This window comes from Hibiscus syriacus, unplaced genomic scaffold, assembly GCF_006381635.1.
Source record: "Hibiscus syriacus cultivar Baekdansim isolate YM2019G1 unplaced genomic scaffold, ASM638163v2 tig00117000_pilon, whole genome shotgun sequence".
In the NCBI taxonomy this organism is placed as follows: domain Eukaryota; kingdom Viridiplantae; phylum Streptophyta; class Magnoliopsida; order Malvales; family Malvaceae; genus Hibiscus; species Hibiscus syriacus.
The window spans coordinates 446278-468357 of NW_024063516.1; the positions used below are offsets into that span (position 1 = coordinate 446278).

The following is a 22080-nucleotide window of genomic DNA, read 5'->3' on the forward strand; positions in this document are numbered from 1 at the left end:
AGTAAAAAAAAACCTAACCGCCTTCTTTCTTTTCCTTTTTTTTTCTTCCATGTAATTTGTGGCAATTTTATTGATCAATTCAACATTTTCTTCTTTAATTTTGTTTAACCGAGGGTGGCACAGATTTTGATGCTCATTGTCGTCCGCCGTTTATCTTCTTTCCTTGTTTTTTAAGTTTTTTTAATAAGGATAATTAAGTCTTTTTGACATGTTCTCTACCTTTGTAGCACATTTTTCTTTGCCTTTTGGTAGTTTACGGTTTTTTGCCGTTGTTTTCGATTATATTTTTTCTCAGGGTTTGATTTGACACCGCAACAACTAATCAAGATGGTGCTTATTAGTTATCATATTGATCTTTCCTGCTTTTGACCATCGGATTGATTTGAATATGCATTTTTTGTTCGTGAATAGTTTTCTCACGCCTCTCGACTTTGACTTGCGATTTATCGGTGGTCTTTCAGTAATTTTATCCCTTTTTATGGTTCGTTTACCGATGTATACATATTTGTTCATATTTGTTCGAGCATTTTGGTTAGATTTTTTAACATTTTTATTCTTTGGTACTTGTGTGATCTAGGTGGCGAGTTTTTGTCTCCATGGTAATAGGAAAATGCCATAATTATATTTTAGGTTTACGGATATTGTGACAAGCATAACCCGTATATGTCTCGAATAACGAGTTATATATGTCACATTAAACATTCTTACTTTCATTGAACATAAAGACCTTAATATTTTGAATCAATTTAAAATCTCATTTTAACAAATTATACCCATTTTATTAGTCGGGTAAAATTGTAAGATTAGGAATGGCAGAACGACCCGAACTCGACGGGGAAACCCCAAACCCGACGGGGAAACCTAAAACCTGGCTAAGTTCGGGTCGGGTTTGAATAATATCGGGTCGGGTATCGGGGTAAAATTCGGGGATTTTTTTTGGGTTCGGGTTCGGGTTCGGGGCAAGGTATCCCCGTCCTGCCCCGATATATATATATATATATATATATATATATAATATTTTACATATTTTATATTAATTATATATATAATATTTTTTATTTTTATATTAATTATATAATATAAACCCTAAACATTTAAACCCTAAACAATAAACACAAAACCCTAAACCCTAGCTTTTATAATTATTAAAGTAAAATTTGGTTGATTTATTGATAAATTTCTCAATGTAGGGAGCTACCAAAGAAAGTGACAAAAATGGCACGACGATTTTCGATGACTTTATTTGACTTAATATTACGTATGCATCTTCGTTGTATGATTTGAATATCGGAACAAGTTTGTATTTAATTATGTATGTGTTTTCTTTTGGAGTTTAGACAATTATTTAGAATTGAGTTTGAATTTGTGACTGTAGTTTGAATTGTAAATCATGTAGACTAATTTTCCAGTTTTTGGTGATCGTTTTTTTCTATTTTTTATGAAAACAACGGCTGCTCAATTTTTCTTGGGATCGGGTCGAGGACAGGGAAAAACAATTTCTGACGGGGAACAGGGCGGGGATGAGAATTCATTTCGGGGACGGGGACGGGGGAGCAAAACCCGCCCCGAACTCGCCCCGTTGCCACGTTGCCATTCCTATGTAAGATGATAATCTAACATTCAAATCAAAACCGATTTTAGACAGTAACTAAGAAGTTCAATGTTGTTTTGCAACACTTATGAAACTGTCTGAATGTTGTCAACTTTAAAATCATTTGGTTTACATTTAAAATATTTTAAAATCTAAGACTATTTAATCATACCTTCGAATATAATTATGCAAATAGAGATAAAGCAGCCTTAATTTACTATTACAGACCCTTTAAAAATTTAAGTCTAACAGAGCTACCAAATAGATAAATTATACATGTCACTAAAATCGAAATTATACCAAAAAATTCTTACTGATACTGTAGGTAGGTTGATTTTTTGAAAAGATGCATCAAGATGCCACTAAAATAATTTAATTATAGTAAATTAAAGTAATTATAAAGCTTGCATATATTTAAAACTAATAAATACTATTACAACTAAATATTTACCGAAAAGCCACACTTGATATTGAGACGCAAATGTATTATGTAAGTGCTCAATGTTGGAAATATGGACTGAAAAACCACACTATTAGCACTGACTGAGAATAATAAATTTAAAGGAAAAAATTGAAACCATTAATTGTGTCATGGTGGAACCACTGCCTTAGAAACGAATTCGCACCGATATGTGTAATTGCTCCAATAGGTGGATCGTCCCTCGAGGTTGACACGGTCGCTACAAATTTTGTACACTTGAAACCGGAGTGGACTGTTGGTGGTATTGCTCCTTAGATCGCTAGAAATCTCTTAGTAGCTGTGAGAGCTTTTGAGAGAATTATTTGAGAATGAATTGGTTGAGAATAACCTCTCTATTTATAGGCTTCACGTCAGGGGCAAAATGGTTCAACGTGTATCAGATTTATTTCTAATTTAATTATTGGATTTAAAATCTATTGTAACAGGTGAATTAAACAAATCAACCTGACCTCAAAACAACCCAGATTCATAGTTTGATTTCTAGCCATTTGTAACTCCTGATATTATTACTGTAACTCATGTAACTGGCATAATAATCAGCTGTTAATTCCCTTTGAATAGAGATGTAAAACAGTTCAGATACATCCAATGTTACACATGTTTAAATTCCAAAAATTGGCTTGAATTTCAGAAATCAAAATGACATCTAATTAATCTCAAATGTTACACTCTGAAATTTAAATCAAACACAACCTATAAATACCAGACGAAATTTTTTTTCACAATTTTATTTGGTATTTCAGAAAAAAAAAACTCTGGTCCTCACCTTTGCAAGTTTATCAATATCTTGTTGGTTATTACCTATTTTTATTTTTTAAATAAATATTAAAATTATACATAAAATTTAATAAAATATAGAAGGTGATTTATCAAATTTGATTTCATGTGATTGCATACAAAAAGCTTTAATTTTATTCAATTTTCCCAATTCATTGATATAATTGTCAACATAATAGTATCATTTTATGTTTATGTATTGCATTTACAAATAATTATATTTATCTAATATAAAAAATAATTTTAAAATTAAATTTCATGTTTATAACTACATAAATTTAAAATTAATATATCATATTGTACATTTAAACTAAATTAATAGTAATTTTAATATTTATCCCTTTATTTTCTAAAATAGATATAAGTATGTTGAGTTAATCGATTGACGGAATCGGCCAAGAGGGGGGTGAATTGACAATTAAAATTTTGTGGAAGCTTTTGCAGAAAATTGAAAGTAATTGCACAGCGATTTAGAGTGGTTCGACTTTATCAACCAAAGTCTACGTCCACTACCTTAGCTATCCACACTAAGGATTTTCCAACAAATTCACTAATTTGTTCTTTCTTTTGAGGCCAAAGAGATAACCTTACAACTCCATCAAGAATATACCCCAATTCTTGAGAACACTCTTTTCTCAAAGAGAAGATTACAAATTTGCAAACTCACAAGAAAAACCTCACAAGGCAAATATGTTTGCATAATTCTAGAACAAAGAAATAACACTCATGAATAAATACAATTGAGCACAATAAGTGTTCTTGAAAGCAAAACGAATATTGAATGAAAAATAGGCTTGAAATGCTCAAACTTGAGGTTTGATGCTTTCTCTTTGATTCTCTCTTGATTCTAGTTGCTTGATGTTTCTTGTTCTTGATCAATGACTTCTAAGCTTGCTTAAATACACCTTGAATCACTTCTGAACGTTGGGGATCATTAATGAAGTTATTGTAGCCGTTTAAGTGTGAAAACAATAAATATTTCTGCTTGGAGCGTGGGGGGAATCGGTACCCCTCATGGGGAATCGGTTCCCTAAGTGTAAAATTCAAATATTTCGACCGTTGAACAGTGGGGGGAATCGGTTCCCTCCGAGCATACTGGAATTCTCGGAGCCAAACCATTCAGAGGGAATCGGTACCCCCTTGGGGGGAATCAGTTCCCTCTGAGCAATCTGTAATTTTTTGCTTTAAAATAGTTCGAAATATTTTGTAAAATCGTTTTGAAATTATTTTAAGATTAAAACTTAATTTTACACTTGAGTAAGGATTTAAAATGAACTTTGAAATACTTTGAGTAATATTTTGATATTCGATTTAATATATCGAATATGCTTAGAAAAATCATTTTCAAAATTAAAATTCTTTTAATTTAATTTGTTATACCGAAACAACAAAATGTTTTCAACAATCTCCCCCTTTTTGATATAACAAAACATTTTAAGATTTTCTAATTTCAAAATGAATTTTGATTTTGAAAAATACTACTCCCCCTTACTTTAACACTACTCCTCTTCAAAAACGCTTTTAACATATTCTACCCATTTTTGTTAAATCAAAAAGACTCGTAAAGGATTTTAAACAAGGTTTTGAAATCATTTAGCCAATTGATTATATATATAAACATAAGCTGCTAAGAACACAATCAAAAGAGATGTTAGCCATTAGTTTCATAATCAATATTCATAAATATGTAAATGGATAATTGGTCATATATGTCTAAAGATGCAAAATAAACACGAAATTCATACCAAATGTATTAAACATAAGTTTGAACAACCAAAAATAAACAATCAAAAAACATTCAAAATGTTTTAACAATAAGTTTTAAGTTCAAAGTAATAAAGCAAAACACATAATCAAGCATCCGTAAGAGGATCGGGAGGAGGAAAACGAACTCGCATAGCGGTCATTTCATGAGTGAGTTCATTAATACGAGTGTTGGTTGCTTCATTGTTTGCACGCATCTCCCGAAGAATTTCCAATTGTTGAGCTCCCATTGTGGATAAATGGGACTCTATAGAAGAAAAGCGTGAATCTATGGTAGCATATCAGAAATCGAATGTCTCCATAAAAGATTGAAAATATGGAGGCATTTGATTAGTTTGTTGTGCTTGTTCCTCGGCTGCTCAGGATCATCTTCGGCTTCATCGATATCTCATATTAATTGCTCAAGTTCAGGATCGTCGTCATCTGCTGGAGGAGCTCGTGAAGAACTAGCTCCCGGAGTATCTTCAGAAGATCGAACCCATTCACCGGTGTCCTTATTCTTTATCCATCCCGCTCTCATTAAGGAAAGAAGATTAATTTGTTTCTTGAGAGGAAAGACGACATCTAGACCTACTCTAAACCCGACTTTAGAAAATAGATTACTTAGAATGCAACCATAAACTAGAGAGGAACAAAGTTTCTTATTTGGTACTAAGTTTACGGTTTCAACGATTTCAGCAAAAATAATCTCAGGAAGATTTATTTTAATACTGTTTTGGAAATAATGTAACCACCAAAGATCTAAAGCACGAAGAGTATAGTAACAACCTCCGGATGGTCGAAACCACCAAGAAATCATTAGATGAAGAAAACGATCATGAAGATCTAAGACACTCGCATTATCCATTCTTTTATAACGAGAACCTAAAAGTTGTTTTTCATTTGATATACCATCATTATCTAATCTTAATTCATTAGCTATGTAAGCCGAGTCAAGATGGATGAATTGTCCTAGGAGATAGGAACAAACTACTATGGTTTTGGTTTGAGCTCGGTTTTTAACACACACGACATTTGAATAGAATATGTGAACAAGTTGATGGTAAACTATAGGTTCAAGGTCACAAAGTTTATCAAATTTACACTCTTGTAAGAGAGGAATGTATCTAAAATTGATATATATCATAGCTTGACGAGAAGGGATACGTTCTTCTCTAATTTTGTAAGAGTCAAAATATTGATAATACCAAAAACGATGATTTCTAGGACCAGGATGATTAAAACACGAGTTTTGGATAGTCATATTAGGATCAATGGGATTAGGATTAGGAATTGGAATTTCAGGAATAGGAGGAGGATTTGGAGGTGGATTTGGTTGACGGTTTGAGCGACTAGATGATGACCTAGCACGTTTAGGATTGGACATTGTTTAGGAAATCAGAATAGAATGGATAACCTGCAATTTAGAAAACACATGTATGCAATTCAATTAATCCCAAAACTCAATTGAGTTCTCAATATTTCAAGGTTCTCTAAACCAATCCTAATGGGCAAAGTTTTCGAAAAACTTATTGAAAAATAAGGTTTTGAAAATCAATATATGTATAGTTTTTATAACAACAACGTAATTCAATCAAAACACAATAATTTTTTTATTCCAAAAATTTCAAAAATTTTGGAAAAAATCTTGTGTTTTTGATGAAATTAGTTGTACAAATTTAGTTTCTAAACACTAATAAGCAATGCCCGATCACTATTTCTATTTAGAACTAATTAAAACTAGTTCTATGTTCAAAATCAATAAAATAGAGAGTTTAGAAAAATTTACCTTGAAAGATGAGATTGAGTGGATTTTGATGTTGTTTGCATGATTTTAATGATGCTAGCAGGTTTAGGAGATGATATTTGAAGAGAATTCCGATTAAAAAAGTTGATTTGAGGCAAAAATGGAGATAGGGAGAGTAGAGAGGGGAAACAGCGGTAAGGAATAGAAGAAAAGAGGGTTTGAGCCAAAAATAAGGGTTCTGCCCGATAAAACCAGAACCCCAATCGATTCCCCTTTATGGGGGTATCGATTCCCTCTGCCCTATAATTAAAAATCTGTATTTTAAACACTCAAAATGCTAAATTACTCTTTTCTAGTGGTATTGGCAACTCATATATCAAAAATTAATTATGTTCAATCAATCAAATTAATCCTTAAACTACATTTGAACATAAAGTTAATTTTTCATCAAAAATCATAAACTCCCCATAACTAATAGCAAAGAATGCAATCAAAAAATATTATAAGCATTTTTCATTTATTCTTAAAAGTGCTAAATTTATTTTAAACACTAAGTGAATATAGGTCAGTTAAACCTAATTCTCTCCTAAGTGTCCAAAAACGTTCATTGTCTAAAGGTTTTGTAAAGATATCCGCTAATTGATGCAAAGTATCAACAAATTCTATAACTACATCTTCCTTAGTGACATGGTCTCTAATGAAGTGATGTATTATTTCAATGTGCTTAGTTCTAGAGTGTTGGATGGGATTTTTAGTGAGACAAATATCACTAGTATTGTCACACTTGATAGGAATGGTACCTACTTCAATTTCATAATCAAAAAGTTGTTGTTTCATCCATAAAACTTGTGCACAACAACTACCAGCTGAAATGTATTCGACTTCAGTGGTAGATAATGCAACACAATTTTGTTTCTTTGAAAATCAAGAAATCAGCATATTTCCAAGGAATTGGCAAGTACCGAAGGTGCTTTTCCTATCTAATTTGCATCCTCCATAATCCGCATCAGAAAAAGCATGCAAGCTAAAGCTAGAGTCTCTAGGATACCAAAGTCCTAAACTAGGAGTGTCTTTAAGGTATCTAAAGATTCTCTTAACAGCTAGTAAATGTGATTCCTTAGGGCATGATTGAAATCTAGCACATAAGCAAACACTAAACATAATGTCCTGTCTACTTGCAGTTAGATAAAGTAGAGATCCAATCATTGACCTATATAATTTAACATCTACACATTTACTTCCTTCATCCAAGTCAAGCTTTGTAGAAGAGCTCATTGGAGTGTCATGAGGTTTCCTATTTTCTAGTCCAAACTTCTTGAGCATATCTTTGACGTACTTAGCTTGATTGATGAAGATGCCATATTTTCTTTGCTTGATTTGGAGTCCCAAGAAAAATGAGAGCTCCCCCATCATGCTCATTTCGAATTCGCTTTGCATTAGCTTAGAAAATTCTTGGCAAAGAATATCATTAGTAGAACCAAATATTATATCATCAACATAAATTTGAACTACTAATAAATCTTTACCTTTATGCTTTAAAAACAATGAAGTGTCAACCTTCCCTTTTGAAAAACCTTTTTTAATTAAAAAATTTGACAGTCTTTCATACCAAGCTCTGGAGCTTGTTTTAAACCATAAAATACTTTTGTCAATTTAAGAACATGATCCGGAAATTTTGAATCTTCAAAACCTGGATGTTGTTCCATATACAGTTCTTCTTTTATAAAACCATTTAAAAATGCACTTTTAACATCCATTTGATATAGTTTAAATTCATGAAAATATGCAAATGCTAATAACATTCTAATTGCTTCCATCCTAGCTACGGGAGCGTATGTTTCATCATAGTCTATGCCCTCTTCTTGAGTATACCCTTGAGCAACAAGTCTAGCCTTGTTTCTCACTATATTACCACTTTCATCAAGCTTATTCCTAAATACTCATTTAGTACCTACAGTAGATTTATTACTAGGCCTTTCAACTAATATCCATACTTTACTTCTCTCAAATTGATTTAATTCTTCTTGCATAGCCATAATCCAATATTCATCTTTTAATGCTTCTTTAATATTCTTAGGCTCTATGCATGAAATAAATGCAACATAATTTCAAATATTTCTAAGAGAAGATCGAGTTGTTACCCCTTTGGATGGATCACCTATAATCTCACCATCATTGACATAGTTGTACTCTCTTGGATAAGATACTTCCCTTTCTTCAATGGTTGGATTCTCAAGAGGATCATGAGTTACCTCATCTTTTGCTTCTTTCTTTGATAATGGTTCTTCAACGTCATGTCTAACTTCATTTGTATTTATAATACCTATATCATCATTCACACAAGAATCATTCCTCGGAAGGGGATTATAATCGAAAACAACATGTATAGACTCTTCTACAACTAAATTTCTTTTATTAAATACTCGATAAGCTTTAGAATTTAAGGAATAACCCAGAAAAATTCCTTCATCACTTTTAGCATCAAATTTGCCAAGGTTTTCTTTACCGTTGTTCAAAACAAAACATTTACATCCAAAAGGATGAAAATAGCTAATGTTAGGCTTTTTATTTTTGAAAATTTCATATGGAGTTTTCTTTAAAATTGGCCTAATCATTACTCGATTTACAACATAACAAGCGGTATTTGTGGCTTTCGCCCAAAAATATTTTGGCAAATTATTTTCACAAAGCATGGTTCTAGCCATTTCTTCTAAAGTTCGATTTTTCCTCTCAACAACTCCATTTTGTTGAGGGGTTCTAGGTGCTGAAAAATTATGGCTAATACCATTAGAATTACAAAACCCAATAAATCCAAGATTTTCAAATTCAGTGCCATGATCACTCCTAACACTAGTTATAGAGTAACCTTTTTCATTTTGGATTATTTTTGAAAATGTGATGAAATTTTCTAATGCTTCATCTTTTGTACTTAAGAATAGAACCCAAGTATATCTAGAATAGTCATCTACCAAGACAAATGCATATTGTTTTCTACCCAAGCTAGTAGTCCTATTTGGCCCAAAAAGATCTATATGGATCAATTGTAATACTCTACTAGTTGACACAACATTAATGGATTTAAAAGAAACTCGCTTTTGTTTTCCTTTAGCACAAGCATAACAGATTTTATCATTATCAAATTTTAGTTTAGGCAGCCCTCGAACCAATTCTCCTTGAACTAACCGTTGCAAAACACTCATGCTAGCATGTCCTAGTCTCCTATGTCATAACCAACTATCATGCTCATCCTTTGCAACTAGGCATAAATTAGTCATTTCTATAGAGTCTAAATGCACCATGTATATGTTTCCTATTCTATGACCAACAAGCATAATCCTATTAGATGCAATGTCAATGAATTTACAACCATTAGTTTCAAATATGACATTGAATCCCTTATCACATAATTGACTAATACTCAAGAGATTATGCTTTAATCCATTCACATATAACACATTTTTAATTTGTATGGAAGAGGTATTACCTATTGTACATATACCTTCAATGTGACATTTTGAATCATCACCAAAAGTCACTTCTCCTCCATTTTTGACGTTAAGCTCTATGAACCGATTTTTATCCCCGGTCATGTGTCTCGAGCATCCACTATCAAGGTACCATGAATTTAGATTTGTTTACCGTGCCTTGTAGCAATGCTCATTTTTCTAACATAGATTAATTTTTGATTTTTGGTACCCAAATTCTTTTGGGTCCATATTCATTAGTTTCCAAAATCCTAGTCCCCTTAGGTATCCATTTGTATAGGATAACCTTATCTTTAGTAGTAATGAGTTCTTTAGGAACCCATATACTTCTAACGATTTTTCCATTAGAGGTTCTTTGGGGACATCTATGATTGTAGTTTTTAAAACTTTTTCTAACAAAGTTGGATTTTGAATTTTCTCCATTTTCAAAACGTTTTGTTCCAACTTTATCAAAAGAAGCTTTAAGATCATCAATTTTCTTTTGATGATCATCATTGACATTTGAAAGTAAATTTTGCAAATCTAAATTTTTCTTTTCAAACTCTTCTAGTTTGATTTGCAAATCTTTGATTTTACTTTCAAGATCGTTGTTGGTTTTGGATATGAGTTTATTTTCATTTTTCAATTTTGAAATATCATTTTTTATATTTTAAAAACAATTTATCATAATTCGAAGCCAACCCATTATATTCCTCTAATAAATCATCATAGGATAAATCATCAAAATCAGATGAGTTAGAGGTTACCTTAGAATCTTCCCCGAATGTCATCAAGCACAAGTTTGCTACTTCTTGTTCCTCTTCATCGGAACCTTCTTCATCGCTTCATGTAGCCACGTGAGCCTTGTGCTTATTCTTTGATTGACTCTTTCTCTTCAATTGTGGGCAATCATATTTGACATGCACCGACTTTTTGCATTCATAGCAAATGATTGGGTCATTCTCTTTTGGTTCATTTTTTAGGCCTTTATTTCGTTTGAATTTTCTTCCTCGGTAAGGTCTCATCATTTTTCTGAACCGTTTGGCAAACAATGCCATTTTCTCGTCATCTTCATCTTCATCCGAATCACTCTCATCTTTTGTGGATTTGAGAGCAACTCTAATGTTTTTCTTCTTCTCCTTCTCCTTTGGTGTCTCTTCAATCTTATCGAGGTTCACCTCATCTTCAAGCATCATTTCATGAGTGAGGAGTTAACCGATTAGCTCTTTAAGAGTTAAGGATGTTATGTCCTTAGACTCGATGATTGTCGTCTTCTTTGATTGCCATGATTTTGGAAGGAAGTAAACTAACTTCCTCACAAGCTTTTCATTTGAAATGATCTCTCCATATGATTTGAGACCATTGACAATCGTTGATAATCTATCCGTCATAGCTTTGATATCTTCATTTGGTTTCATCCTGAAATTTTTATAGCTATGCGTTAGAATACTAATTTTAGATTTCTTTACCTCATCGGTACCTTCATGAGTGACTTGAAGTTTGTCCCATATTTCTTTGGCGGTTATACAAGATGAAACTCTTCCGTATTCATCTGGTCCAAGAGCACAAAATATGATATGGATGGCTTTAGAGTTGAGCTGGAACATTTTTGTCTCTCATTCACTCCACAATCTTGGATGAGTGAGAGGCTTGATGTATCCTTCTTCTACGACATTTCATGCTCCTATGCCACTTGCTTGAACGAAGTACATCATCCTATTTTTCTAATAGGCATAGTTATCCCCATTGATGAAAGGAGGCTTGTTGACGGGCATCGAATCGAGACCGAAGTCGAAGTTTGAAGTAGAGGCCATTGATGACTTTGCTTATCGATGTAACTCTTCCTGAATCGACTCAAGAGGCGATTAAACCTTCAAATGAGTTAGGCTCTGATACCAATTGTTGAGTTAATCGATTGACGGAATCGGCCAAGAGGGGGTGAATTGGCAATTAAAATTTTGTGGAAGCTTTTTCAGAAAATTGAAAGTAATTGCACAGCGATTTAGAGTGGTTCGATATCAACCAAAGTCTACGTCCACTACCTTAGCTATCCACACTACGGATTTTCCAACAAATTCACTAATTTGTTCTTTCTTTTGAGGCCAAATAGATAACCTTACAACTCCCTCAAGAATATACCCAAATTCTTGAGAACACTCTTTTCTCAAATAGAAGATTACAAATTTGCAAACTCACAAGAAAAACCTCACAAGGAAAATATGTTTGCACAATTCTAGAACAAAGAAAGAACACTCAAGAATAAATACAATTGAGCACAATAAGTGTTCTTGAAAGCAAAACGAATATTGAATGAAAAATAGGCTTGAAATACTCAAACTTGAGGTTTGATGCTTTCTCTTTGATTCTCTCTTGATTCTAGTTGCTTGATGTTTCTTGTTCTTGATCAATGACTTCTAAGCTTGCTTAAATATACCTTGAATCACTTCTGAATGTTGGGGATCATTAATGAAGTTATTGTAGCCGTTTAAGTGTGAAAACAATAAATATTTCTGCTTGGAGCGTGGGGGGAATCGGTACCCCTCACGGTGAATCGGTTCTCTAAGTGTAAAATTCAAATATTTCAACCGTTGAACAGTGGGGGAATCGGTACCCCCTGGGGGGAATCGGTTCCCTCCAAGTATACTGAAATTCTCGGAGCCAAACCATTCAGGGGGAATCGGTACCCCCTTGGGGGGAAATCGGTTCCCTCTGAGCAATCTGGAATTTTTGGCTTTAAAATGGTTCAAAATATTTTGTAAAATCGTTTTGAAATTATTTTAAGATTAAAACTTAATTTTACACTTGAGTAATGATTTAAAATGAACTTTGAAATACTTTGAGTAATATTTTGATATTCAATTTAATATATCGAATATGCTTAGAAAAATCATTTTCAAAATTCAAATTCTTTTAATTTAATTTGTTATATCAAAACAACAAAATGTTTTCAACAAAGTACAATTACAATGAAAACGCATCTGATTGATAAATTGATTATAAAGTTTTGCAAATGAATTAATCTAATAAATACTAACAAAATAATTGAATGGATGGAAATATAATTGAGAAATCAAAAGAAATATGCATTTTTTGACACTGCAACTACTAATCAAGATGGTGCTTATTAGTTATCATGTTGATCTTCTCTGCTTTTGACCTTCGGATTGATTTGAATATGCATTTTTTGTTCCTGACTAGTTTTCTCACGTCTCTCGACTCTGACTTGCGATTTATCGGTAGTCTTTCAGTAACTTTATCCCCTTTTATGGTTCGTTTACCGATGTAGACAGATTTGTTCGTATTTGTTCGAGCATTTTGGTTAGATTTTTTAACATTTTTATTCTTTGGTACTTGTGTGATCTAGGTGGCGAGTTTTTGTCTCCATGGTAATAGGAAAATGCCATAATTATATTTTAGGTTTACGGATATTGTGATGCCCATAACCCGTATATGTCTCAAATAACGAGTTATATATGTCACATTAAACATTCTTACTTTCATTGAACATAAAGACCTTAATATTTTGAATCAATTTAAAATCTCAGTTTAACAAACTATACCCATTTTATTAGTCGGGTAAAATTGTAAGATTAGGAATGGCAGAAAGACCCGAACCCGACGGGGAAACCCGAAACCCGGCTAAGTTCGGGTCGGGCATCGGGGTAAAATTCGGGGATTTTTTTTTGGGTTCGGGTTCGGGGCAAGGTATCCCCACCCCATCCCGTCCCGCCCCGATTATATATATATATATTTTACATATTTTATATTAATTATATATATAATATTTTTTATTTTTTATATTAATTATATAATATAAACCCTAAACATTTAAACCCTAAACACTAGCTTTTATAATTATTAAAATAAAATTTGGTCGATTTATTGATAAATTTCTCAATGTAGGGAGCTACCAAAGAAAGTGACAAAAGTGGCACGACGATTTTGGATGACTTTATTTGACTTAATATTACGTATGCATCTTCGTTGTATGATTTGAATATCGGAACAAGTTTGTATTTAATTATGTATGTGTTTTATTTTGGAGTTTAGACAATTATTTAGAATTGAGTTTGAATTTGTGACTGTAGTTTGAATTGTAAATCATGTAGACTAATTTTCCAGTTTTTTGTGATCGTTTTTTTCTATTTTTTTATGAAAACAACGGCTACTCGATTTTTCTCGGGATCGGGTCGGGTTCGGGTACAATATTTCGGGTCGAGACGGGGCAAAAAAAAATCCCGACGGGAAACAGGGCGGGAACGGGGACAGGGGAGCAAAACCCGCCCCGAACCCGCCCCGTTGTCATTCCTATGTAAGATGATAATATAATATTCAAATCAAAACCGATTTTAGACAGTAACTAAGCAGTTCAATGTTGTTTTGCACCACTTATGAAACTGTCTGAATGTTGTCAACTTTAAAATCATTTGGTTTACATTTAAAATATTTTAAAATCTAAGACTATTCAATCATACCTTCGAATATAATTATGCAAATAGTGATAAAGCAGCCCTAATTTACTATTACAGACCCTTTAAAAATTTAAGTCTAACAGAGCTACCAAATAGATAAATTATACATGCCACTAAAATCGAAATCATACCAAAAAATTCTTACTGATACTGTAGGTAGGTTGATTTTTTGAAGAGATGCATCAAGATGCCACTAAAATAATTTAATTATAGTAAATTAAAGTAATTATAAAGCTCGCATATATCTAAAACTAATAAATACTATTACAACTAAATATTTATCGAAAAGCCACACTTGATATTGAGACTCAAATGTATTATGTAAGTGCTCAATGTTGGAAATATGGACTGAAAAACCACACTATTAGCGCTGACTGAGAATAATAAATTTAAAGGAAAAATTTGAAACCATTAATTGTGTCATGGTGAACCACTGTCTTAGAAACGAATTCGCACCGATATGTGTAATTGCTCCAATAGGTGGATCGTCCCTCGAGGTTGACACGGTCGCTACAAATTTTGTACACTTGAAATCGGAGTGGACTGTTGGTGGTATTGCTCCTTAGATCGCTAGAAATCTCTTAGTAGCTGTGAGAGCTTTTGAGAGAATTATTTGAGAATGAATTGGTTGAGAATAACCTCTCGATTTATAGGCTTCACGTCAGGGGCAAAATGGTTCAACGTGTATCATATTTATTTCTAATTTAATTGTTGGATTTAAAATCTATTGTAATAGGTGAATTAAACAAATAAACCTGGCCTCAAAACAACCCAGATTCATAGTTTGATTTCTAGCCATTTGTAACTCTTGATATTATTACTGTGACTCATGTAACTGGCATAATAATCAGTTGTTAATTCCCTTTGAATATAGATGTAAAACAATTCAAATACATCCAATGTTACATAGGTTTAAATTCCAAAAACTGGCTTGAATTTTAGAAATCAAAATGACATCTAATTAATCTCAAATGTTACACTCTGAAATTTAAATCAAACACAACCTATAAATAACTGACGGAATTTTTTTTCACAATTTTATTTGGTATTTCAGAGAAAAACTCCGGTCCTCACCTTTGCAATTTTATCAATATCTTGTTGGTTATTACCTATTTTTATTTTTTAAATAAATATTAAAATTATACATAAAATTTAATAAAATATAGAAGGTGATTTATCAAATTTGATTTTATGTGATTGCATACAAAAAGCTTTAATTTGATTCAATTTTCCCAATTCATTGATATAATTGTCAACATAATAGTATCATTTTATGTTTATGTATTGCATTTACAAATAATTATATTTATATAATATAAAAAATAATTTTAAAATTAAATTTCATGTCTATAACTACACAAATTTAAAATTAATATATCACATTGTACATTTAAACTAAATTAATAGTAATTTTAATATTTATCCCTTTATTTTCTAAAATAGATATAAGTACAATTACAATGAAAACGCATCTGATTGATAAATTGATTCTAAAGTTTTGCAAATGAATTAATCTAATAAATACTAACAAAATAATTGAATGGATGGAAATATAAATGAGAAATCAAAAGAAATAAATCAAAAAAATTGTTCCATAAACTATAAGTTGAGGTAAATATATAAAATAGGGGATAATATTTAAACAATATTTATAAAAATAAAAGGTGAATTGTTCACTGATAATATATCAGATATTGATTATTAAATCATTATTAATTAATTTAGAGTATTTAAAGTTGAGTTGAATATTATTAAATTCTTAAATTTGAACAAACATTGAAAATATACATAAAGTTACTTATTTTGTTTGATTAAGTAACCATTTATTTTTGTACAGAAAGACTTTAGTTTTATTAAAAATAAAAAATATCAAAAATTACAATGAATATTTATAAGTATAATCGTAAACTTGAAATATAATTATGACATTTTTCTATTATTAGTGAGACAAAAAATAGTCACCTAGATCACATAATGGCCAAAGAATGAAAAACGTTAAAAAAACCTAACAAAAAAACTCGAATAAAATAAAGATACGAATAAATCTTACTGTATCAGTAAACGAACCAGAAAAGATGAAGCTATTGAAAGACCATCGAAAAATCGTAAATCAGAGTCAAACGACGTGAGAAAACTATCCATGAACGCAAAACGTGTATCCAAATCAATTCGAGGGTTCAAAGCAGGGAATATCATTATGATAAAAAATAAGTGTCATCTTGATCAGTCGTGATGATATCAAATCCAACCCTGAGAAAAAAGATAAACAAAAACAATAGAAAAAACTGTAAACAACGGAAAAAAACAATAAACTATCAAAAGGCAGAGAAAAATATATCACAAAGGCATATATAAATGTGTCATAAAGACAGAGAACATGTCAAAAGACATAATTATTTTTATTAAAAAATTAAAAAACAAAAAAAAAGATAATTGACTGATGCCAATTGACATTAAAATTGATGTAGTCGCCGATTAAATAAAATTAAAAAAAATAGATTGATTAATAAAATTTACACAAAATAAATTGATAAATAAAATTGACACATCTTATATTGTAAATTAAAGGTATTCCGACTGAACAACCCCACTAAAATTAATTAAGTAATCAAATAAAACTTAAAAGTAATCAAAGACAATAGAGTGAATCGAATTAAGTTGACGTTCTAGACTTGTAGTCTACTGACCCCAGATCCAAATGTTTTTTTGTACTTGAAAATAGGATGTTGAAAGGCGGGGTAGAAGCAGAATTATTAAGACCCACCCACGTGAGATTATATTAGAATAAGTGCCAAAGGGAAGCGTGGGAAGTCAAAATCAAATCTATTTTCAATACTCACATATTGCTAATATCGAAGTCCATTGGTTTTTCAATAACATAAATTATAATTTGTCGAAATTAAAATATTTTCATGATTGGATTGTAAGCAGAACTCTGGCTTGGGACAAATGGAAAAACCACCACGTTGGCTCTACCGAACGGTCTATATGATAGTTCTGGAATTGCTTCTGTAAATGATATAGAACTCAAACGGATAACCCAACCCATGATTCGGAACTATATTCAACTAACTTTCCAATATAATATTAAGAAAATAGATGAATGAATTTAATTAGCGATTGGTTGAACAGATATGCGAGATGGGTTAACCTAATACCACAAAATTAAAATAGAATAACCACCAGGGGCTAGGGTACTGGCGTAGTACATGAGTCATGATGAATGGAAGTTTGAGTTGTCAGATTTTGGAACAACGTAAAGCTGTTCATTACATAATCCTCAAAAGCAAATTAAAGCTCTGCATAGGGTTAATCTTTATAAGGTAGATGTTCTTTGTTTAATGGAGACTAGAGTTAAAGCTGAAAATTCTAAGACTTATTTAAAAATAAGTTCAAGAATTGGAATATCTTCTCTAATTATGATTTTGATTCCAATGGAAGAATTTGGATCCTTTAGAGAAAAGAATTTGATTTCACTTTTTGCCAAGCTACTGTCCAATGTATTTCTGTTAAAGGATACTACAATGGTACTCCTTTTGTCATCTCTGCTATCTATGGATTTAATGATGGAACCCAAAGAAGACTTCTCTGGCAGCATCTTAGGGACCTTGATTCTAACTATGGATCTTTCCCTTGGATTCTTGGTGGAGACTTCGACATATTCCTTCAATCTTTTGAAAGTTCTGATCATGAATTTCTGGGCACTTATTCTTCTACTGATATGAAAGATTTTCAAGAAACTCTCAATGACCTTCTTCTCCATGATCATCCATTTTTTGGGCCAACTTACACTTGGAGCAACAAACAAAAAGACACTTTTCTTGCTAGAAAACTTGACAGAGTTCTCATAAATTCTGCTTGGATAAACTCTTTTCAAAATTCTTTTGTTGAATTTATGGCTCCTGGTCCTTCAGATCATTGCATGGTCCTTACTTGGATTAACAAAGAATCTCCTATTAACCGCCCAAAGCCTTTCAAGTTTTTTAACTTCTGGAATACTCATCCGAATTTCCTATATGAAGTTCATCAGTCTTGGCAGCAGCCTGTGCAAGGTAACTCTATGAAAGCTCTTTTCCTTAAGCTTAAACGCCTTAAGACTTGTTTGAGGAATATCAATAAGCAGTATTTTAACAACATTTCTGATAGGGTGAAACAAAAGAAAGATGAGCTAGAACATTTTCAACTTTTAACTCTTAAGGGGAATAGTTCCATTGACACTGAACTGAAAATTCAGACTGAGCTTTCAACTCTTGAAGCAGTAGAAAACATGTTTCTTAAGCAAAAATCCAAAGTCCAGTGGCTCAAAGAGGGGGATAAATGTTCAAAAAATGTCCACTCTATCATTGCTTCAAAAAACAAAAGGGAAACCATTAGAGTTCTTACAAATGATCAACGTAGCATACTAGAAAACTTTGATGATATGGCTTTTGAAATAATTGTGTTCTTAAAAAAAAACAATTGGGTACTGCTGACAAAAATGTTAAAGACATTGACCCAAATACTCTGAAAAATATGTTTAATCTAAACTTGCCTAGAGAAACTTTAATAGATTTAGAGAAAGAAATTACTGCTGAGGAGATAAAAGAAGCTACCTTTACCCAAGGTAATGACAAAACTCCATGCCCAGATGGTTATACTCCTTTATTCTTAAAGAAATCTTGGACTGTTATTGGGACTGTTATTGGAGAGGAATCTAATTTAATGCCAACCAGTACAATTTTTCCTATCTCTTTATCATCTTTTATTATTTCTAACAATAAAGTAAAATAAACATGGCAATGTTTTGTGATGAGACGTGCGAGCATTTCTCTATGTTCTTCATTTTTTAGTTTAAAATATTATATTTTACATTGATACACGCAAAACAATCAGTGTGACAAATTTATGTGTTTAAATTATATCTTTCAATGATTTTAGGAGTTTAAATTAGACGTTCCATTTTATTTTGTAATTATTTTTAGATCGTTTGTTTAAAAATATTTATTTTTCGTTACTCATCTATCCAAGTATTATAACTTTACTTTTACCTAATTCGTCACATTATAAGTAAAATCTAATTGTTTTGGATTACCACAAACCAAGTGACCTCCGTGTTAAATGAATTGTTGTTATTCTTGAGGACCCAGGTTCGAGCACCATAGATGTCGGGGTGTGAGCGATCAATGTTGAAAGGTTGAGAGTTTATCTTTGAACATATATTGTCTTGTACTTACAGATTAATAAAAAATTGTTTTTGGATTAATTTTTTAAGAGTTCAAAAATTTGATTTTACTTAATATAGATTTATTTTTGAAATCAAAACACTTGATTTTTTTTTAATTTCTCAAAAAGGAAATCAATTTTTTTGTAAGTTTTGTTTTCTTTTATTTCTTGTTTGTTTTTTACAAATTGAAAGAATATGATAAATAAAGACTACTTTGGCACCATTTGATTTGAGGGTTAAGTTTATTTTAGTTTATTAAAATTAGGACCAAATTGATAGAATATATAAGTAACACGGACCAAATGTGTAAGAATATCAAATATTTTAACTGTCACATCAGCTTTTCAGTTAAATATTAACGGCAAGTGGCTTAATTGAACGTATTTAAATAGTTGAGTGACTTGATTGACAAAATTTCAAAAATGATGGTCAAAATAAAAAGAGGCAATAGTTAGGTGGTCATTGTATAGTTTACCTTTAAATTTTCAATTAATTTATAATTATACGTTGAGTCCTTTAAAATTTTAAATTTTTATAAATTAAATTAATGATGCTCATCGTTAGTGGTTGTTATCAGTACTCATCGAACGTCGTAGAATTTTCAATCTTACAAATACTTTAAATATCCTTTTTAAGAGTTAAAGCTTTTAATGGGCAAGGGTCACTCATCATTCGCTAGCACTTCTAAATAATCCTTGACCTTTTCAACTTTCCAAGTGCATTATACATGGATTTATTAGGGATGGCAGTATGACCCGAAACCGATGGGAAAATTTGAAATCCGGTCAAGTTCGGGTCGGGTTAAATGATATCGGGTCGGGTTTGGAGATTTTTTTCGGAGATTTTTTCGGGTCTAGTTCGGGTTCGGGGCAAGGTATCCCCGCCCCGATTATATATATATATATAATATTTTATATTTTTTATATTAATTATATATATAATATTTTATATTTTTTATATTAATTATATATAAAATATTTTCGGGTTCGAATTTAAGTATAATATTTCGGGTCGGGTTCGGGGACGGGCAAAAAAAAATCCCCGACGGGACGCCCCGATACAAAATCTGTCGGGGATCGGGTCGGGTCGGAGATGAAGATTTATTTCGGGTTTGGGGACGGGGCGAGCAAAACCCGCCCCGAACCCGACCCGTTGCCATTCCTAGGATTTACTTGTTCAGAAGTAGCCGAGTTGCTGTTGCGAATAATAATAATAATAACATTAAAAATAATAATTATTATTTATTTCATACATTAAAAGAATACTCAATAACATTTTAAGGAGAATTGGAATGAATATGTAATTCGATAGATAGTTTTGGTCCTTTTGAACTACTGATAAGCAAACGAAATACATAAACTGTAAATCAAAGACAAGTGAAGCCCAAAACGAATGATTTGAACACATGATATCAGTTTTGAGTTTGAGTTATGCATACAATTTATGTTAGGAGATCCACCTATTAAAGTCAAACGTGTGACACATGTCAAGATAAAACCCCTTAAAAACGAGGAGAGCAGTAAAAAAAAGGGGAAAAAGAAAGAATAAAACACACGTACTTTAGAGACCTCCATCTTTTTATATCATGATAGCAATTACATTTTCCGGAGGGCATCTGGCTACCAAAACTAGACATAGAAATAATACACTGAAATCAAAATTAATTCAAGCCTTACAATATGCACATTCCACAAAGTGAGAGCTTCATTATTCAAGTAAGAGACAATATCGAAACCCTTGAGCCTCAAGCCACCGCTCTCTCTTCCAACCTAAACTTCTCCGCAGTGAACCTATTTACCCGATTCCGAAAACTTATTATGCGAATCTTGTTTTCTCTTCCGTGTAAATCTTCTGGCACGTCGAGTAGTGTGGCTCCCAAGCAAAGGAGCTGCGACAGGTTTGAGCCACCCAAGACTTCGTGCAGCTCGTATTACTCATATCGCTCGCATTACACCGAGGCCATTGTCGATTGTGTCAAGTTCTTCAACAAGTCGTCGCAAGAGGGGACATCGAACGGTCGGAAATCTGATTTTTTGGTTTGATCGTATCATGATACCATATACCTTTGTTAGTGAAAACGTTATGTTATAAATCATGGGTGCTAATGGTGCTCTCATTTGTTATATACTTTCTTCTTTGTTGGGTTTACGAATTTACTTGTCCTCGGAAATTCGGAGTATTTGTTCTCCCTTTCTACATTGAGAATGATATAAATATGTTTATGTTTGTTTTTTATACAATCAGATTTGTTGAGGCTCAAAGCAGAGGCTTGGAGCTTATAAAGTTTTAATTTATTATTGAAAGTGCTATAAAATAATATTTTTAAAAGTTTTTTTAAAAAGTACGGATTAAAATTTAATTATCTAAAATTATTGTTTAAAAGTGATTTTTAAAAGATAAAATGTCAATTTTAAATATTATGTTATAAATTGAAAAGAGTTAATTGTATCATATGTCCTCGAACTATACTCTCATTTTAAATTGATCCTTAAACATTTGAATATTCTAATTTCATCCCTAAACTATGACTCTCATTCTAAAATGGTCCATAAACTTTTGACCATTTCATTTCCAACCCGAAACTATGACTCTCATTCTAAAT

General features: G+C 31.8%; 1 protein-coding gene across 1 annotated transcript; it reads left to right on the forward strand.

The window, feature by feature from the left end:
• The first annotated feature begins 17416 nt into the window (after nt 1-17416).
• Nucleotides 17417-18782, forward strand: LOC120194716. Its single transcript, XM_039196949.1, has 2 exons — nt 17417-17420; nt 17791-18782. The coding sequence occupies exons 1-2, from the start codon at nt 17417-17419 to the stop codon at nt 18780-18782; spliced, it is 996 nt and encodes a 331-aa protein (XP_039052880.1).
• Nucleotides 18783-22080: the final 3298 nt, after the last annotated feature.